This window comes from Heterodontus francisci, chromosome 15 (genome assembly GCF_036365525.1).
Source record: "Heterodontus francisci isolate sHetFra1 chromosome 15, sHetFra1.hap1, whole genome shotgun sequence".
NCBI lineage: Eukaryota > Metazoa > Chordata > Chondrichthyes > Heterodontiformes > Heterodontidae > Heterodontus > Heterodontus francisci.
The window spans coordinates 27,241,710-27,260,599 of NC_090385.1; the positions used below are offsets into that span (position 1 = coordinate 27,241,710).

At 42.3% G+C, this 18,890-nt stretch overlaps 1 protein-coding gene across 3 annotated transcripts in view; it reads right to left on the reverse strand.

Moving 5' to 3' along the window:
- Positions 1-13,273: 13,273 nt before the first annotated feature.
- Positions 13,274-18,890, reverse strand: part of ammecr1 (AMMECR nuclear protein 1) — a 160,891-nt gene continuing 155,274 nt past the window's right edge. For 2 of the 3 annotated variants that reach the window (XM_068047297.1, XM_068047298.1), the window contains one exon: positions 13,274-18,137. In XM_068047297.1, the coding sequence (XP_067903398.1) occupies positions 18,023-18,137 (115 nt within the window). In that variant the 3' untranslated portion in view covers positions 13,274-18,022. The remainder of the gene's footprint in view (positions 18,138-18,890) is intronic. The other variant, XR_010976438.1, reaches the window with a different exon arrangement.

Genomic DNA, 18,890 nt, shown 5'->3' on the forward strand with positions numbered 1-18,890 from the left:
TTGCATACACTTCATACAAGAGTATGTTCAGTTATTACTTGTTGTCGAACTCCAGCCAATATTCTTCAGCCCTAGTGACAAATAGTACAGATGCTTGCAGTTTTTTCCCCAATATTTTCAGTTACGATACATTTTCCAACTCTTGCATATGGAGACTTTTAGGGGGCCTTTGTTCGAACTGCTGGAAAACCACATCTGCTACTTAAGAAAAAATCAGAATTGAAAAAAATATTTTTGGAAGCTAAAGATATTTTCTGTTCGAAATACAATTATATATTTTTGATGGGATTGTGGCTCAATAAAGTCAAGGCGGGATAGGAAATCCGGCTTATTTTATTGGGTTTCCATATAGCACTTCTGTGAAATACATTATTCCAGACATCAGAGAGCTCTGTGATTCCTCTGTGTGCAGGACAAAAGAATGAGGAAATTTTAATTGTGTGACTTCCACATGTAAAGTGCTCATGGTATTTTTTACAGTTAAATGGCTGTGCATGTCATTCTGACCAAAATTAATTGTTCCATCTATAGTGGTTCACAAATGATTCAAAATCTAGAAAAATCAGTTATCTTCCCCTTTTAATCTTAAAATATGAAAACAACTAAGGTGCATCTCCTGCATTAACCACAACAACTTATATTTATATAGCACCTTTAACATATTAACACATCCCAAGGTGCTTCACGGAAGAATTATCAAACAAAATATGACCCTAAGCCACAGGAGATATAGGTCAGATAACCAAAAGCTTTGTCGAAGAGGTGGATTTTAAGGGGGGGGGGGGGGGGGGGGGGGTCTTGAAGGAGGAAAGCAAGGTACAGAGATGTAGGGAGGGAATTCCAGAGCTGAGGGCCTAGGCAACAAAAGGCACAGCCACCAATGGTGGAGCAATTAAAATCAAGGATGCTCAAAAGGACAGAATTGGATGAGTGCAAACAGCTGAAGGTTGTCAGGAGGAGATTACAGACAGGGGGAGGGAGGGGTGAGGCCATGGAGGGATTTGAAATGAGAGTTTTAAAATCAAGGCAGTGCTTGACCAGGAGCCAATGTAGATCAGCGAGCACAGGGGTGGTAAGTGAACGGGACTTGGTGTGAGTTAGGACATGGGCAGTAGAATCAGATTGACTAGCTAAACACAGGTGTTTAATTGTTGCATGACTGTTCATTTAATAGAACCTTTGACTTCAGAACTGACTGCAAGCTGCCAATGTACAATCGGTAGCTCTGGGATATAGAAATTATCCATCAAGATCAAGAAAGGATTGTGGTCCTGTCCCCTCATAAACCTGATGGATGTAATTTCTGAGAAATCCATTGATTTGTTTCAACCACTGTGATCAACCTGTAATTGCAAGAAATTACCATGTGCCCAGCAGTTATCAGACACGCTGCTGAACAGAGTGACACTAATAGCTCTGCACTCAACAGCCCTGGGCAAATCAAACTCCACTACTCCACAGAAGCACGATTCAGGTGCCTATCAATGCCTTTAGACTGAAACATGTATTCTTTGCAGCTTGGATTAACTAGTAGCAGTAACCAATTTTAACTATGTGACCCACAAGAAAGGGGTGAATTTTAACTCCCCACCACACCCCCACCCCAAAACAGGTGGGTTGGGTTCGGTTGAGATGTTAAAATTTAAAAGCCCCATCCTGGGTTTAACAGAGGCGGGATAAGGGTTGGGGTGGGAGGTGGTGGGCGTGGGGAGCCAACCTGCTCCCTCCCAGAAGGTGGGTTGGCAATTAAAATATTTTATTAAGGCTGTCAGCAGCAGGTTTAGCCAGCTTTGTAGGTTTAACCTTGGCTGAACAGGTTTCCCAGGCCTCTGGAAACCTGCAGCTTAAGGGAGGCAAGGACAGCTTCAGGGAGAAGCTAAGTGCCTTCACAGCAGTCCATGTGGGGAGCAGGAGTACATAACAAGCATGCAAATTAGGAGCAGGAGTAGGCCACTCGGCCCCTTGAGCCTGCTCCACCATTAAACGAGATCATGGCTGATCTGATTGTAACCTCAACTCCAAATTCCCGCCTACCTTTGATAACCTTTCAACCCCTTGCTTATCAAGAATCTATCCACCTCTGCCTTAAAAATATTCAAAGACTCTACTTCCATTGCCTTTTGAGGAAGAGAATTCCAAAGACTCACACCCCCTCAGAGAAAAAAAATTGTCCTCATCTCTGCCTTAAATGGGTGACCCTTTATTTTTAAACAGTGACCCCTGGTTCTCGATTCTCCCACATCCACCTTGTCAAGACCTCTCAGGATCTTATATGTTTCAATTAAGTCACTTCTTACTCTTCTAAACTCCAGTGGATACAAGCCTAGCCTGTCCAACTTTTCCTTGTAAGACAACCCGCCCATTTCAGGTATTAGTCCAGCAAACTAGTGCTTCCCCGAGCCCCCAAAAGCTTATTTTCTTCCCTTGGATCAGATTCTCCCCCCCCCCCCCCACCCCACCCCCTGCAATTACAGAGACTCCTGTGGTTGAGGAACTTGCAGGTGGTAATGTTCCCATGCTCCTGCTGCCCTTGTCCTTCTAGATGGTAGATGTCATAAGTTTGAAAGAAGCTGTCGAAGGAGCCTTGGTACAGTGCATCTTATAGATGGTACACACTGCGGCCAGTGGTTGAGGGAGTGAATGTTTAAGCTGGTGACTGGGGTGCCAAACCAAGATGCTTTGTCCTGAATGGTGTTCAGCTTCTCGAGTGTTGTTGGGAGTTGCGCTCATTCAGACAAGTGGAGAGTCATCCATTACACTCCTGCCTCATGCCTTGTAGATGATGGAAAGGCTTTGGGGAATCAGGAGGTGAGTTTCTTGCTGCAGAATATCCAGCTTCTGACCCGCTCTTGTAGCCACAGTATTTATGTGGCTGGTCCAGTTAAGTTTCTAGTCAATTGTGATGCCTAGGATGTTGATAGTGGGGAATTCAATGATAGCAATGCCACAGAATGTCAAAGGGAGCTGCTTGGAATCCCTCTTGTTGAAGATGGTCACTGCCTGACACTTGTGTGGCGCAAATGTTTATTTGCCACTTACCAGCCCAGCTTGAATGTTATCCATCTCTTGCTTCATGTGGTCACTGACTGTGTCAGTACCTGAGGAGTTGCATAGGATTTAGTACCATTCGCAATCATCATCAAACATCCCCACTTCTAACCTTATGATGGGTGGAAGGTCATTGATGAAGCAGCTGAAGATGGTTGGGCTTAGGACACTATCCTGAAGAACTCCTGCAGCAACGTCCCGGGGCAGAGATGGTTGGCCTCCAACAACCATAACCATCCTCCTTTGTGCTAGGTATGACCCCAGCCAGTGGAGATCTTCCTGATTCCTATTTTACTAGGGTTCTATTGATACCATACTCGGTCAAATGTTGACTTGACATCAAGAGAAATCACTCTCACTTCACCTCTGGAATTCAACCCCTTGGTCCATGTTTGGACCAAAGCTTTTATGAGGTCTGTACTCGAGTGGTCCTGGTGGAACACAAACTGAACATCGTGAGCAGGTTAACATTGAATCACAGAATGGTTACAGCACAAAAGGAGACCATTTGGCCTGTCATGCTCTTGCAGAGAGTCAGCATAGGCAACACAGCTGGTCCCACTCCCCTGCCTTTTCCACATAGCCCTGCAATTTGTTTCACATTATTGGTGACTAAGTGGCATCACTTTTCTGTTGATTGAGAGTAGACTGATGGGGTGGTAATTGGCCAGATTGAATTTGTCCTTTTTTTAGGCAGGACATACCTGGGCAATTATCCACATTATCTGGTAGATGCTAGTGTAGTAGCTGTACTGGAACAGCTTGGATGCGAGTGCAGCTAATTCTGGAGCACAAGTCTTCATCACTATCTCCAGGATGTTACTGGGGCCCATAGCCTTTGCTGTAACCAGTGCACTCGGACATTTCTTGATATCACGTGGAGTGAATCAAATTGGCTGAAGACAGGCATCTGTGATGCTTGGTCCTCAGGTGGAGGCAGAGATGAATTATCCACTTAACACTTCTACCTGAAGATGGTTGCAAATGCTTCAGCTTTGTCCTTTGCAAAGATGCTTTGGGTTACGCCATCATTGAGAATGGGAATGTTCATGGAGTCTTCTCCCGGGATGCGGCAGGACTGAAGAGCTATGATCTGATCTGTTAGTTGTGGGATGACTTAGCTTTGTCATTAGTATAGTGCTTCTTCTTCTGTCTAAAAAAAACTGTTAACACCCAACCTTTCTCATTCTTTCTTTGTACAATCTATAGGATTTTAAAATCTCAAGTGGAAATGAGCTAACCACTAGTAGATTTACCGTGCCTTTTTTTCTTTTTTTGGTGGTATCCTTCACATAGGAGCCTCAATCAGTTTCTGTGTTAGGTTGAAGTAGCAGATCTGCACTGGTGAACTTATTGCATGTGTTACTGCACCAAGTACTACCTGGGAACTGTATCCTGGCTGCAGGCTACTCACCTTGTCCGGTGGCATAAGACCTGATGACAGCCTTAGTCAAAACATGGACAAAAGAACTGAATTCCAGAGGTAAGGTGAGAGTGACTGCCCTTAACATCAAGGCAGCATTTGACAGAGTATGGTAATAAGGAGCCCTAACAAAATTGAAGTCAATAGGAGTCGGGGGAAAACTCTCCACTGTTTGGAATCATACCTAGCACAAAGGAAGATGGTTGCGGTTGTTGGAGGCCAATCATCGCAGCCCCAGGACATCGCTGCAGAAGTTCCTCGGGGTAGTGACCAAGGCCCAATCATCTTCAGCTGCTTCATCTATTACATTAATAGAACTTAGAAAATATAAAGGCACACTACATTTAAGGTTGAAATGGAGCTGAGAAGTTAATACAAACTTTTTTTTCCTTCATCATAAGGTTAGAAATAGGGCTGTTCGCTGATGATCAGCACCATTCGCGACTCCCCAGATAATGAAGAAGCCCATGTCCAGTTGCAGAAAGACCTGGACAACATCCAGGCTTGGGCTGATAATAGCAACATTCGTGCCACACAAGTGCCAGGCAATGACCATCTCAAATAAGGGAGAATCTAATCATCTCCTGTTGATGCTCCATGGCATTACCATTGCTGAATCCCCCAATATCAACATCCTGGGGATTGCCATTGGCCAGGAACTGAACTGGATCAACCACATAAAAACCGTGGCTACAAGGACAGGTCAGAGGCTGGGACTTCTGCGGCGAGTAACTCAGCTCCTGACTCCCCAATTCATGTCCACCACCTACAAGGCACAAGTCAGGAGTGTGATGGAATACTCTCCACTTGCCTGGATGAGTGCAGTTCCAACAACACTAAAGCTCAACACCATTCAGGACAAAGCAGCCTACTTGATTGACACCCCATCCACCACCTTCAATATTCACTCCCTTCACTACCGACACAGAGTGGCAGCAGTGTGTACCATCTATAAGATGCACTGCAGAACTCACCAAGGCTCCTTAGACAGCACCTTCCAAACCCGCGACATCTATCATCTAGAAAGACAAGGGCAGCACATGCAGGGGAACACCACCACCTGCAAGTTCCCCTCGAAGCCACAGACCATCCTGACTTGGAACTGTATCGCCGTTCCTTCACTGTCGCTAGGTCAAAATCCTGGAACTCCCTAACAGCACTGTGGGTCTACCTACACCCCAAGGACTGCAGCAGTTCACCACTTCCTTCTCAAGGGCAAATAGGGATGGACAATAAATGCTGGCCTAGCTAGCGACACCCATATGCCATGAGCGACCATTGAGCTATAGGAACATAGGAACAGTAGGCCATTGAGCCCATCGAGCCTGCTCCGCCATTTAATATGATCATGGCTGATCATCCACTTCAATGCCTTTTTCCCCACACTATCCCCATATCCCTTTATGTCATTGGTATTTAGAAATCTGTCAATGTCTGCTTTAAACATACTTAATGACAGTGTTCACAGCCCTCTGGGGTGGAGAATTCCAAAGATCCGCAACCCTCTGCCTGAAGAGATTTCTCCTTATCTCTGTCCTAAGTGGCTTCCCCCTTATTTTGAAATTGTGTCCCCTGGTTCTAGACTCCCCAACAAGGGGAAACATCTTACATGCATCTACCCTGTCTATCCCTTTAAGTATTTTGTCAGTTTCAATGAGATCACCTCTCATTCTTCAAAACTCTACAGAATTCATAGGACAGTCCCGCCATCCTGGGAACAAGTCTGGTGAACCTTCGTTGCATTCCCTCTACGGCAATAATATCTTTCCAATACTCCAGGTGCAGTCTAACCAAGGTTCTATACAATTGAAGCAAGACTTCACTACTCCTGTACTCAAATCCTCTTACGATAAAGGCTAATATTCCATTAGATTCCTGATCGCTTACTGCACCTGCATGTTAGCTTTCAATGACTTATTGATGAGGACATCCAGGTCCCTTTATACATCTACACTTTCTAATTTCTTACCATTTATGAAATACTCTGCACGTGTTCCTCTGACCAAAGTGGATAACCTCACATTTTTCCACATTATATTGCATCTGCCATGTTTTTGCCCACTCACTAAGTCTGTCCAAATCCCCTTGAAGCTGCTTTGCATCTTCCTCACAACACACATTCCCATCTAGTTTTGTGTCATCCGCAAACTTTGAAATATTACAATTGGCCCCCACATCCAAATCATTGATATATATTGTGAACAGCTGGGGCCCAAGTACTGATCCTTGCAGTACCCCACTAGTCACAGCCTGCCAATGCGAGAATGAGCCATTTGTTCCTACTCTCTATTTTCTGCCTGTTAACCAATCCTTAATCCATGCCAGTATATTACTTCCTATCCCATGTGCTTTAATTTTGCTAACCAACCTCCAGTGGGGGACTTTATCAGAAGTCTTCTGAAAATCCAAGTATAGTACATCCACCAACTCCTCTTTATCAATTCTGTTCATAACATCCTCAAAAAACTCCAACAGGTTCGTCAAACAGGATTTCCCATTCATTAATCCAGGTTGACAATGCCCAATCAGATCATTATTATCCAAGTATCTATTTAGCACATCCTTTAGAATAGATTCTAGCATTTTCCCCACTACTAATGGGAGGCTAACAAGTCTGTAGTTCCCAGTTTTCTCCCTCCCTCCCTTCTTAAATAGTGGGGGCGACATTTGCTCCTTCCAATCTGCAGGAACTGTTCCAGAATCTATAGAATTTTGGAAGATGATCACCAATGCATTCACTATCTCCATAGCTACCTCTTTCAACACTCTGGGCTGTAGAATATCAGGTCCTGGGGACTTATCAACCTTCATTTCTCCAAGGTGAGGTGACAGTGACTGCCCTTGACATCAAGGCAACATTTGACCGAGTATGGCAAAAACGAGCCCTCACAAAACTAGAGTCAATGGGAATCAGGGGAAAAATTCTCTGCTGGTTGGAGTCATACCTAATGCAAAGGAAGATGGTTGTGGTTGTTACAGGTCAATCATCTCAGCTCCAGGACATCACTGCAGGAGTTCCTCAGGCCCAAACATCTTCAGCTGATTCATTAATGACCTTCCTTCAATCATAAGGTCAGAAGTGGGGATGTTTTCGTTGTGCAGCTTTTCCAGGAGCACAGGCATTGCGAGCGAGGAGTGAACAGCTGGGAAGTCAATTTCATCGGGAGTTTCGGTGGAGCAGGGACTGCTGGGTAAGTAGAAACCTATATATTTGGGCTGTTTCTGAACCCGAGACACTACTCTTGTAGTGTCTCCCACCCGGCCTCCTCCTCTTACCAAAAAAAGGACGCGGTTGTGTGTAGGTAAGGTAAGGCTTTTTCTATTTCTCTTGTTTTATCGTGTGATTGGTTAAAAACTTGGGAATTTAAAATAGTGGGAATGGAGGTTAAGGCAGTTGAATGTTCCTCCTGCAGAATGTGGGAGGTAAGGGTCGCCAAGGGTGTCCCTGCTGACTGCATCTGCGGGAAGTGCACCCAGCTCCAGCTCCTCGAGGACCGCGTTAGGGAACTGGAGCTGGAGCTGGAGGAACTTCGGATCATTCGGGAGGCGGAGGGGATTATTGAGAGGAGTTATCGGGAGGCAGTCACACCTCAGGTAAAAGAAGAAGGTAGATGGGTTACCGTCAGGGGAAGGAGAGGGAACCAGCAGGCAATGCAGGGATCCCCTGTGGCCGTTTCCCTCAACAACAGGTATACCGTTTTGGATACTGTTGGGGGAGACGACTTACCAGGGGTAGGCAATGGGATACAGGTCTCTGGCGCAGAGTCTGTCCCTGTTGCTCAGAAGGGAAGGGGTAAGAGGAGCAGAGCATTAGTCATTGGGGACTCCATAGTTAGGGGAACAGATAGGAGGTTTTGTGGGAACGAGAGAGACTCACGGTTGGTGTGTTGCCTACCAGGTGCCAGGGTACGTGATGTCTCGGATCGTGTTTTTGGGATCCTCAAGGGGGAGGGGGAGCAGCCCCAAGTCGTGGTACACATAGGCACCAACGACATAGGTAGGAAGATAGATAGGGATTTAAGGCAGAAATTCAGGGAGCTAGGGTGGAAGCTTAGAGCGAGAACAAACAGAGTTGTTATCTCTGGGTTGTTGCCCGTGCCACGTGCTAGCGAAGTGAGGAATAGGGAGAGAGAGGAGTTAAACACGTGGCTGCAGGGGTGGTGTAGGAGGGGGGGTTTTGGTTTCCTGGATAATTGGGGCTCTTTCTGGGGTAGGTGGGACCTCTACAAACAGGATGGTCTTCACCTGAACCAGAGGGGTACCAATATCCTGGGGGGGGGAGATTTGCTAGTGCTCTTCGGGGGGGGTTTAAACTAATTCAGCAGGGGGATGGGAACCTAAATTGTAGTTCCAGTGTGCAGGATGTTGAGAGTAGTGAGGTCAGGGATAAGGTTATAAGGACACAAGAGGGCACTGGCAAGCAAGAGCTTGGTTTAAAATGTGTCTACTTCAATGCCAGGAGCATCCGGAATAAGGTGGGTGAGCTTGCAGCATGGGTTGGTACCTGGGATCTCGATGTTGTGGCCATTTCAGAGACATGGGTAGAGCAGGGACAGGAATGGATGTTGCGGGTTCCAGGATTTAGATGTTTCACTAAGAACAGAGAAGATGGTAAAAGAGGGGGGGGGGGGGGGGGCGGGGTGGCATTGTTAATCAAGGAAAGTATTACAGCGGCAGAAAGGACGTTTGAGGACTCGTCTACTGAGGTAGTGTGGGCCGAGGTTAGAAACAGGAGAGGAGAGGTCACCCTGTTGCGAGTTTTCTATAGACCTCCAAATAGTTCCAGAGATGTAGAGGAAAGGATAGCAAAGATGATTCTTGACAGGAGCGAGAGTAACAGGGTAGTGGTTATGGGGGACTATAACTTTCCAAATATTGACTGGAAATACTATAGTTCGAGTACTTTAGATGGGTCTGTTTTTGTCCAGTGTGTGCAGGAGGGTTTTCTGACACAGTATGTAGACAGGCCAACCAGGGGCAATGCCACATTGGATTTGGTACTGGGTAATGAACCCGGCCAGGTGTTAGATTTAGAAGTTGGTGAGCACTTTGGTGATAGTGATCACAATTCGGTTAGGTTTACCTTAGCGATGGGCAGGGACAGGCATATACAGCAGGGCAAGAATTATAGCTGGGGGAAAGGAAATTATGATGCGATTAGGCAAGATTTAGGATGCGTAGGATGGGGAAGGAAACTGCAGGGGATGGGCACAATCGAAATGTGGAGCTTATTCAAGGAGCAGCTACTGCGTGTCCTTGATAAGTATGTACCTGTCAGGCAGGGAGGAAGTTGTCGAGCGAGGGAGCCGTGGTTTACTAAAGAAGTTGAAGAGCTTGTCAAGAAGAAGAAGAAGGCTTATGTTAGGATGAGACGTGAAGGCTCAGTTAGGGCGCTTGAGAGTTACAAGCTAGCCAGGAAGGATCTAAATGGAGAGATAAGAAGAGCAAGGAGAGAACACGAGAAGTCATTGGCGGATAGGATCAAAGAAAACCCTAAGGCTTTCTATAGGTATATCAGGAATAAAAGAATGACTAGAGATAGGTTAGGGCCAATCAAGGATAGTAGTGGGAAGTTGTGTGTGAAATCGGAGGAGATAGGGGAAGTGTTAAATGAATATTTTTCGTCAGTATTTACAGTGGAGAAAGAAAATGTTGTCGAGGAGAATACTGAGATACAGACTACTAGGCTAGATGGGATTGAGGTTCACAAGGAGGAGGTGTTAGCAATTTTGGAAAGTGTGAAAATAGATAAGTCCTCTGGGCCAGATGGGATTTATCCTAGGATTCTCTGGGAAGCCAGGGAGGAGATTGCAGAGCCTTTGTCCTTGATTTTTATGTCGTCATTGTCGACGGGAATAGTGCCGGAAGACTGGAGGATAGCAAATGTTGTCCCCTTGTTCAAGAAGGGGAGTAGAGACAGCCCTGGTAATTATAGACCTGTGAGCCTTACTTCGGTTGTGGGTAAAATGTTGGAAAAGGTTATAAGAGTTAGGATTTATAATGATCTTGAAAAGAATAAGTTCATTAGAGATAGTCAGCACGGTTTTGTGAAGGGTCGGTCGTGCCTCACAAACCTTATTGAGTTTTTTGACAAGGTGACCAAACAGGTGGATGAGGGTAAAGCCGTGGATGTGGTCTATATGGATTTCAGTAAGGCGTTTGATAAAGTTCCCCACGGTAGGCTATTGCAGAAAATACAGAAGTATGGGATTGAAGGTGAATTAGCGCTTTGGATTAGAAATTGGCTAGCTGAAAGAAGACAGAGGGTGGTGGTTGATGGTAAATGTTCATCCTGGAGTATAGTTTCTAGTGGTGTACCGCAAGGATCTGTTTTGGGGCCACTGCTGTTTGTCATTTTTATAAATGACCTGGATGAGGGTGTAGAAGGGTGGGTTAGTAAATTTGCGGATGACACGAAGGTCGGTGGAGTTGTGGATAGTGCCGAAGGATGTTGTAGGTTACAGAGGGACATAGATAGGCTGCAGAGCTGGGCTGAGAGATGGCAAATGGAGTTTAATGCGGAAAAGTGTGAGGTGATTCACTTCAGAAGGAGCAACAGGATTGCAGAATACTGGGCTAATGGGAAGATTCTTGGTAGTGTAGATGAGCAGAGAGATCTTGGTGTCCAGGTACATAAATCCCTGAAAGTTGCCACCCAGGTTAATATAGCTGTTAAGAAGGCATATGGTGTGTTAGCTTTTATTAGTAGGGGGATCGAGTTTAGGAGCCACGAGGTCATGCTGCAGCTGTACAGAACTCTGGTGCGGCCGCACCTGGAGTATTGCGTGCAGTTCTGGTCACCGCATTATAGGAAGGATGTGGAAGCTTTGGAAAAGGTGCAGAGTAGATTTACTAGGATGTTGCCTGGTATGGAGGGAAGGTCTTACGAGGAAAGGCTGAGGGACTTGAGGTTGTTTTCGTTAGAGAGAAGAAGGAGGAGAGGTGACTTAATAGAGACATATAAGATAATCAGAGGGTTGGATAGGGTGGATAGTGAGAGCCTTTTTCCTTGGATGGTGATGGCAAACACGAGGGGACATAGCTTTAAGTTGAGGGGTGATAGATATAGGACAGGTGTCAGAGGTAGTTTCTTTACTCAGAGAGTAGTAGGGGCGTGGAACGCCCTGCCTGCAACAGTAGTAGACTCGCCAACTTTAAGGGCATTTAAGTGGTCATTGGATAGACATATGGATGAAAATGGAATAGTGTAGGTCAGATGGTTTCACAGGTCGGCGCAACATCGAGGGCTGAAGGGCCTGTACTGCGCTGTAATGTTCTATGTTTGCTGATGATTGCACAATGTTCAGCACTATTCACGACTCCTCAGATACTGAAGTAGTCCATGTGGAAGTGCAGCAAGACCTGGATAATATCCAAGCTTGGGCTGATAAGTGGCAAGTAACATTCACGCCAGACAAGTGCCAGGTCATGATCATCTCCAACAAGAGAGGATCTAACCATCTCCCCTTGATGGCATTACAATCACAGAATCCCCCATTATGAACATCCTAGGGGTTACCATTGACCAGAAATTGAAATAGAGTAGCCATATAAGTACTGTGGCTAGTAACTCACCTCCTGACTCCCCATCTGCACCATCTACAAGGCATAAATCAAGAGTGTAACAGAATATTCTCCACTTGCCTGGATGAGTGCAGCTCTAACAACACTCAAGAAGCTCGACACCATCCAGGACAAAGCAACCCGCTTGACTGGCACCCCATCCACAAACATTTACTCCCTCCACCACTGACACACAGTGGCAGCAGTATGTACCATCTACAAGATGCACTGCAGCAACGTACCAAGGCTCCTTGGATAGCACCTTCCAAACCCACAACCTCTACCAACTAAAAGGATAAGGGCAGCTGATCCATGGGTACACCACCACCTGCAAATGCCCCTTCAAGCCACACACCATCCTGACTTGGAATTATATCACCGTTGCTTCACTGTCATTGGGTCAAAATCCTGGAACGCCCTTCTTAACAGCACTGTGGGTGTATTTACCCCACATGGACTGCAGCAGTTCAAGAAGACAACTCACCACCACCTTCTCAAAGGCAATTAGGGATGGGCAATAAATGTTGGCATAGCCAGCAACACCCACATCCTTCAACAAATAATAAATAACCTTCTTACTAATACAGATTTCCTTCAGTTCCTCATTCGCCTTAGTCCCTTGGATCTCTAATTCTGGGAAATTTCTTGTATCTTCCTCAGTGAAGACAGACACAAAATAATCATTTAGCTTCTTTGCCATTTCTCTATTCCCCATTATAAAATTCTCCAACTCTGCCTGTAATGGGCCCACATTTGTCTTAGCCAAACGTTTCCTTTTTATGTACCTACAGAAGCTTTTAAAGCCAGTTTTTGTTTTTTTGCTAGTTTACATTCATATTCTGTTCTCCCTTTATCAGTTTCTTGGTCCTCCTTTGTTGTATTCTAAAATCCTCCCACACCTCAAGTTTACTACTATTTCTGGCAACTTTGTAGGCCTTTTCCTTTAGTCTTATACAATCCTCAACTTCCTTTGTCTGCCTTTTTTTTTGGGGGGGGGGCGGGTTCATGCCTTGAAGGAATGTATAGCTGCTGTAAACTATGTATTAATTCTTTAAAGACTATCCATTTCCGATCTACTTTCATACCTTTTAATGCATTTTCCCAATCCCTATACCCCATGAATCAATACTGAAACTGTGAATGTATTTTGAGACCATGTCGGCGACTGAAAAGCAACATGTAAATTTAATAGTTTATGAAACTGTTCAATAAAAGGAGTCATTTGTTTCAACACTTTCATGTGCATTTATTGATAAAAAAACATTGCGGAGAAAATGCCCCACATATTTCACTAAATATCCTTATAGATTTCTCCCCCTCCAATAATCTCAGAAGAGTTTAGAAAAAAATCACTGTAGATTTCTGCAGATTTTGGAATTCACATTGTTCTGATTATAGATGGACTCCCTTGACAGAGCATTGGTTGGTGGACTCCCTTTGCTGGAAGCCCATTTAGATCCACTTGTACTGTTCATACTTTGTGAAGTGGGGGTATCTCTCCCAACTTGAGTGGAAATACTTTCAGTGCCTGCTACCTCCACTGTCACTTATTGTAGAACATTTAAAAATAAAGTCCATTCCATCAAATAAATTGCATTTCTAGTCCACTAACCCCACAATATTTAGCTATTGTGAGATTTTTCTTAAATCTGTTCATAACTAGTATAAATATACATAGGCACATGAAACACTCATTTCATCCTGTGTACCAACATAGAGACCAATTAAGTATTAATCTTAATATTTTATTGGGTAAATGCTTTAAAATGTAACAATAGTGTTAAAACTACTACATTGTTCCACAATCCATGTCTCACAGACCCACTGATCATTTTTATTATAAAGTTCGCTCCCCCCACTTTTTTTGACTTACAATAAATGCCCATTTCAACAATCATCACACTAATAGTAATTGTAAAATTTTAAATGTGGAAAGAGGATCTAGTCATAATGGAAGGGGGATCTTCACATATGCTGTGGTGCCATTATTCAACAGTTACTAACAAGGAAAAAAACATTTTTTGGGCACAAGCTACACCAGGTAGCCGTTAACCCAGCATCACTGTTGCATCAGTAGGTAAAGCAGTCTGCTGGTGACAGTGTTAACTCATCTTATCTTTAACATATAAAAAAACCACTAAAATAACTTAGAAACTAGATCCAAAAAATTCTGAAAAGAATTGATTTCAATGTACAAAACTGTCATACATGTGTTGTTACAAAAGTTTGAAACACAAGTCTCTCGCTCTCAGTGCGATTGACAACCAGTGCAGTTACTGGGTCCAGAGTAAAATTAAGAAACAAGAGTTCAAACAACAATGGTAAAAATAATTAAACACATCTTTAAAATAAAGATTTCCTGCTGGTCTCTAAGATACAGATTAAAGAAACCCTTAGGTCTGAGAGGCACACTATGGGGCTTCTTCGATACAGCCACTGCATGGCAAAGTTACCAGTCATCAATGTTCAACAGTGCTCATTGAGAATCTTCAAATTAAACTTAATTGAATCAATGCTACTAGCAAAACCAGTTAGAAATTGTACAAAAATAAAAAACAAATTTTTAAAACCTCCTGCAGTAGCCTTGAAGGACTGGAAAGCAGGCTTAATTGACAGCAGCATTAGATCATGGCTGGAGGCATCTTTGGTTCGGTCTGAACAACAACGTGATGTAACCTCTACTGCACAACAGTATATAAAAATTGAACATGTTCAAGAGGTGGCAGGTAATGTAACAGCCCCATAAAAAATATTAAATATCTAATGCTTCAGTTTAACTATTTTTCTCAAAGGAAAAAAATGACCAGCATGGACACACCGTCATGCTCCTATAGCTACACACGATGAGATGTGTCCCATTCCACCACGCCATGCAGGGAAGTATTGCTGACCTCGTCCTTGCAAGGCTGCAGGATTTTATTTATTTGTTTTCATCATTATTACACTGGTAGTAAAGTTTTGTATAATATCTGCATATATCAAGATTATTCCGATATGATCTCGGAGTCAGCATGACCAGTCACGTGACCCATTCAGAGTCGTATAGCACCATTTTTTTCCACTAGTGGTGAGCTCAAGGAAAGGATGAGCATGCCGAGATGATGGACATGATGTTCAGGGAAATTCAGTAAACTAAGTTCCACTTGGCAGCCAACAAGATTTGTGCTATTTTTGTGTCAAAATTAAGGCAACACAAGTGAAATATAAACCATTTCTTTAGGATAATTACTGTGGATGCACAACTCAAATTCTTTCAATGGAAGGAGTCCATTAAGCTGCAACTTCACATACTGAACCAGCTTTCACAGGATGGAGACAAAAACTGCTTTCACTGTAGGCAAGTCTTACCAAGTCCAAAGATTGTACCACTATTTCATCTACACAGAGGACATTCAAAAGGACAAATGATGGTTTTCCCCAACACTGGTATTAAATGTAAAAATTGGCGTGTTTGAACATATTCAATAAAATAATCCATTAATGGACACTTGAAATTGCTATAGAAATCTTTACAAAGGAGACAGGAATTGTTTTTTTATTACTAATGTCTCAAATTTAGCTGATCCTCAATAATTAGCCAGATTAATTAAAGTGCCTTCAAAACTAAACTCATGTTCTAACTGATCTTAAGGTTCAAATATATGATTAATGTTGGAGTACAATTACAAACATCTTATAATTAGGTAGCCATATCCATGGCTAAAATATAAAAGATGCACAAAGTCAACGAAATAATATGTTTATGAGGAAATCCTAGAGGTACTGTCTCCAATTTAATTTGTTTCAACTGTGCTTTAATGACAAGAATCCAAAACAGCTTAATTTGATCTTTTAAACCACTACAAATGAACACTTGTCCGTCAATATCAATTGTACAATAATCCCACGTACACCTAATCTAAACTCAATTTAGATAGTCACCTGCACTCTTCTGTTTCCTGATATAATATAAATTCTTCTTGTTAAAAAAAAACAAAGGACAGCAAAAGTAGGGCTCAACAAGTAACACCATGTTGTTAAACTTCATATTTCTAACCTATTTTACTGTACTGAAATCAAGACTTGCTAATCTGAAGCCTGTGAATGTTCCAAGTTATGTGTACAGTCCACATCTGATCATCTCCTGTTTTCCCTGTTAATCCAAAAATTTGCCACATCATAATAAACTTTGCTAACTTAAATTTCAAACACTGACCATAAGTGGCTGAGCACAATAAATTTTTACATAAATGTGTTGGAGCCTCAGGTGGCACAATCACTGTGCGTTAATATTTCCTGAGTTATAGCACCATGCTTGCCCAGTCACTGAGTCTTAACTCCCTCTTTGCCAGTATAATTAACAATCCCTCACATTAACTAATGCAATTATATTGATTTCAAACATAAAACACAGAAAATTGTTATAGTTAATCATTTACAAACTAAGCAGCTTAACTCAAATTATATCTTTTACCACTCAGCTTACATCTATATAAACAGGTGCTAGAACCAAAGAATCACAAAAAGCCTGGCTAATAACTGGAAAAAGTTGTCAATGTGTCCATTTTCCTAGAAGCTAATCCATATCTGTACTATTTTCCATACTAATTCAGTCAGAAATTGAGTTGGGAGTATGTATTTTTTTTTTTAAAAGCTTTCACCATTCTGCTGCACTGCCAAAGCCAAATTTAAATTTAATACATGGCTGATTATACAATGTTTCAAAGACGTTTCCTGATGCCTCCAAGATATATGCATTGGGTATAACCATCTCCATGGAAAGGAATTCAGAACCTGGTCATTGCCTTCAGTAATTCAAAACTCAGCACCCTACCCCCGAGGGAGCTCTGAGCACAGAATATATGGCCTCCAAAGCAGTCTTTTTAAAAAAACATTACCAATATGTTTTCCCCCCTTATTCCTGGGGGAAACAGCAAGTGGGTAGAGACTTAAAGTACACAAATGTCATCACAATGTTGTGCACTCTTGATCTGCATAATCAAATTCCTGCACTTTTAACCCATAAATCAAAATTGTTAAATTTATTTTCACTCCATGCAAGTTTTTGCTAAAAAAAACTTCATAGACAATTCTGTCCCCAGTGCCACAAGAAAAATCTTTCCCCACAAGGGAAGAAATAAAACTGCATATATATATATATATATATATATATATATATATATATATATATATACACACACACACACACACACACACAATATACACTACTATAGGGTTTGAGATATATTTTTGATTACTTTCCATCTGACAAGTATACCCAGTAACAATTCTATTATGGAAAGTTTTGACTAACATCCGAGTCATGGGAGTCTTCCAAATACATTTCAGTACAACACTTAACACTTTGATACTTGAGTAATTCAATTTGGCCCTTTTTATAAGCTCTCACTTTGCTGTCCTTTGAAAGCTCAATTTTAAAACAAAACAGTAGCAAAATTTAAAAAGTTATTTATACTAAAATGTTCAGTACAATAAAGGGACTTTATGCAAATCCAAATCTCCAATGCGGCAACAATTTAGAACTCCTTTATAGCATCTGAAGCTACTTTATAATGCAATGACTTTTAAGAACGTTTATCCAATCACTGAAGAAATGTAGGTCCAATATATGCCCAAGAACAAAAGATACTATTTGAAAAACCCTTTCTTGTAACTTAAGAGTTCAGACTAGACTAGCCTACCTCATCTCAACACTCCTTCCATTCATCCACAGGTTTAGGAATTTTGGGAATGCAAAAATGAAATGTGACAATTTCATTGGAAATTATTTTTAAAAAGGGTGTGCTGAAGGAAAATACATTGATTCATAATTTTGAGATGTTACCACCCGTTGCCAAATTGACAAACTAAATAGCTGCACGTCACTATGGCAACGGAAACTATCATCATAAAATGGTACAGTAATACAGATAGCTAGACCAAGAAGGGGAAGGATCCCCTGCGAAGAGGTCCGCTGAAAGATCAAGTGACTGGTCATGCAAGTCATTGTCAGGAATAATGGTTATACGATGGTAGAGGGTGTGCAATGCCATTCTGGTAGTGGTGATGCTGGCGGTGAGCTAGATACTCTGAGTAACTCAGTGTCATCTTTTCACTATGGTACCTGCAGAAAACAGAAAAAAAGTTCATCAGTGATCTTAAAATAGCTTTATAAAAGCATTTCAACTGCCAATATGTTGAGCACCTCCATATGTATTTATGCTGCAAGATTATGCTGGGTCATAGGATCCCCATTCCACACCAACTGAGTTGAACTATTGAAATTAGTGATAAAATGACTGACATCTAAGGTTTGTTTGAAATGAGACACAGAGCCACATGCACATAGAAACATTTGCATTATATATACACATATATATAAAACTAAGTAAAACAATAAGTTTGGTTTTGAAATACAAAGCAAAGATTAGTACTTTAGCTACTTACCTTAAATTCTTTATACCAAGACAGCAATTACCAGCTCTATATTCCATCCACCATTTATTCCAAGTATTGTATTCAGTTGCATACAAGCAATTTGATACTCATCTATGCACCCTCAGTACTACACTGAAGTGTCAACCTACTTTATGTTCTCAAAGTCTACTCATGGACTTGAACATAATCTAGTCCGACTCTTTGGTGCAGTATTGAGTGTTATGTTGTCACAGCTGCCAGTTTTTGAATGAAATGTTAAACCGAGGTCCCATCTTCCTGTTCAGATGGTAGTATTTGAAGGGAAGTCCTCTTGTCTCAACACTGATCCCTTAACCACACCACCAAAAACATATTAATTGATTTATCACATTGTTATTGGTAGGGGTTACTGTGCATAAATGAGCCGCTATAACAGAGACTACACTACAAGAGTAATTCA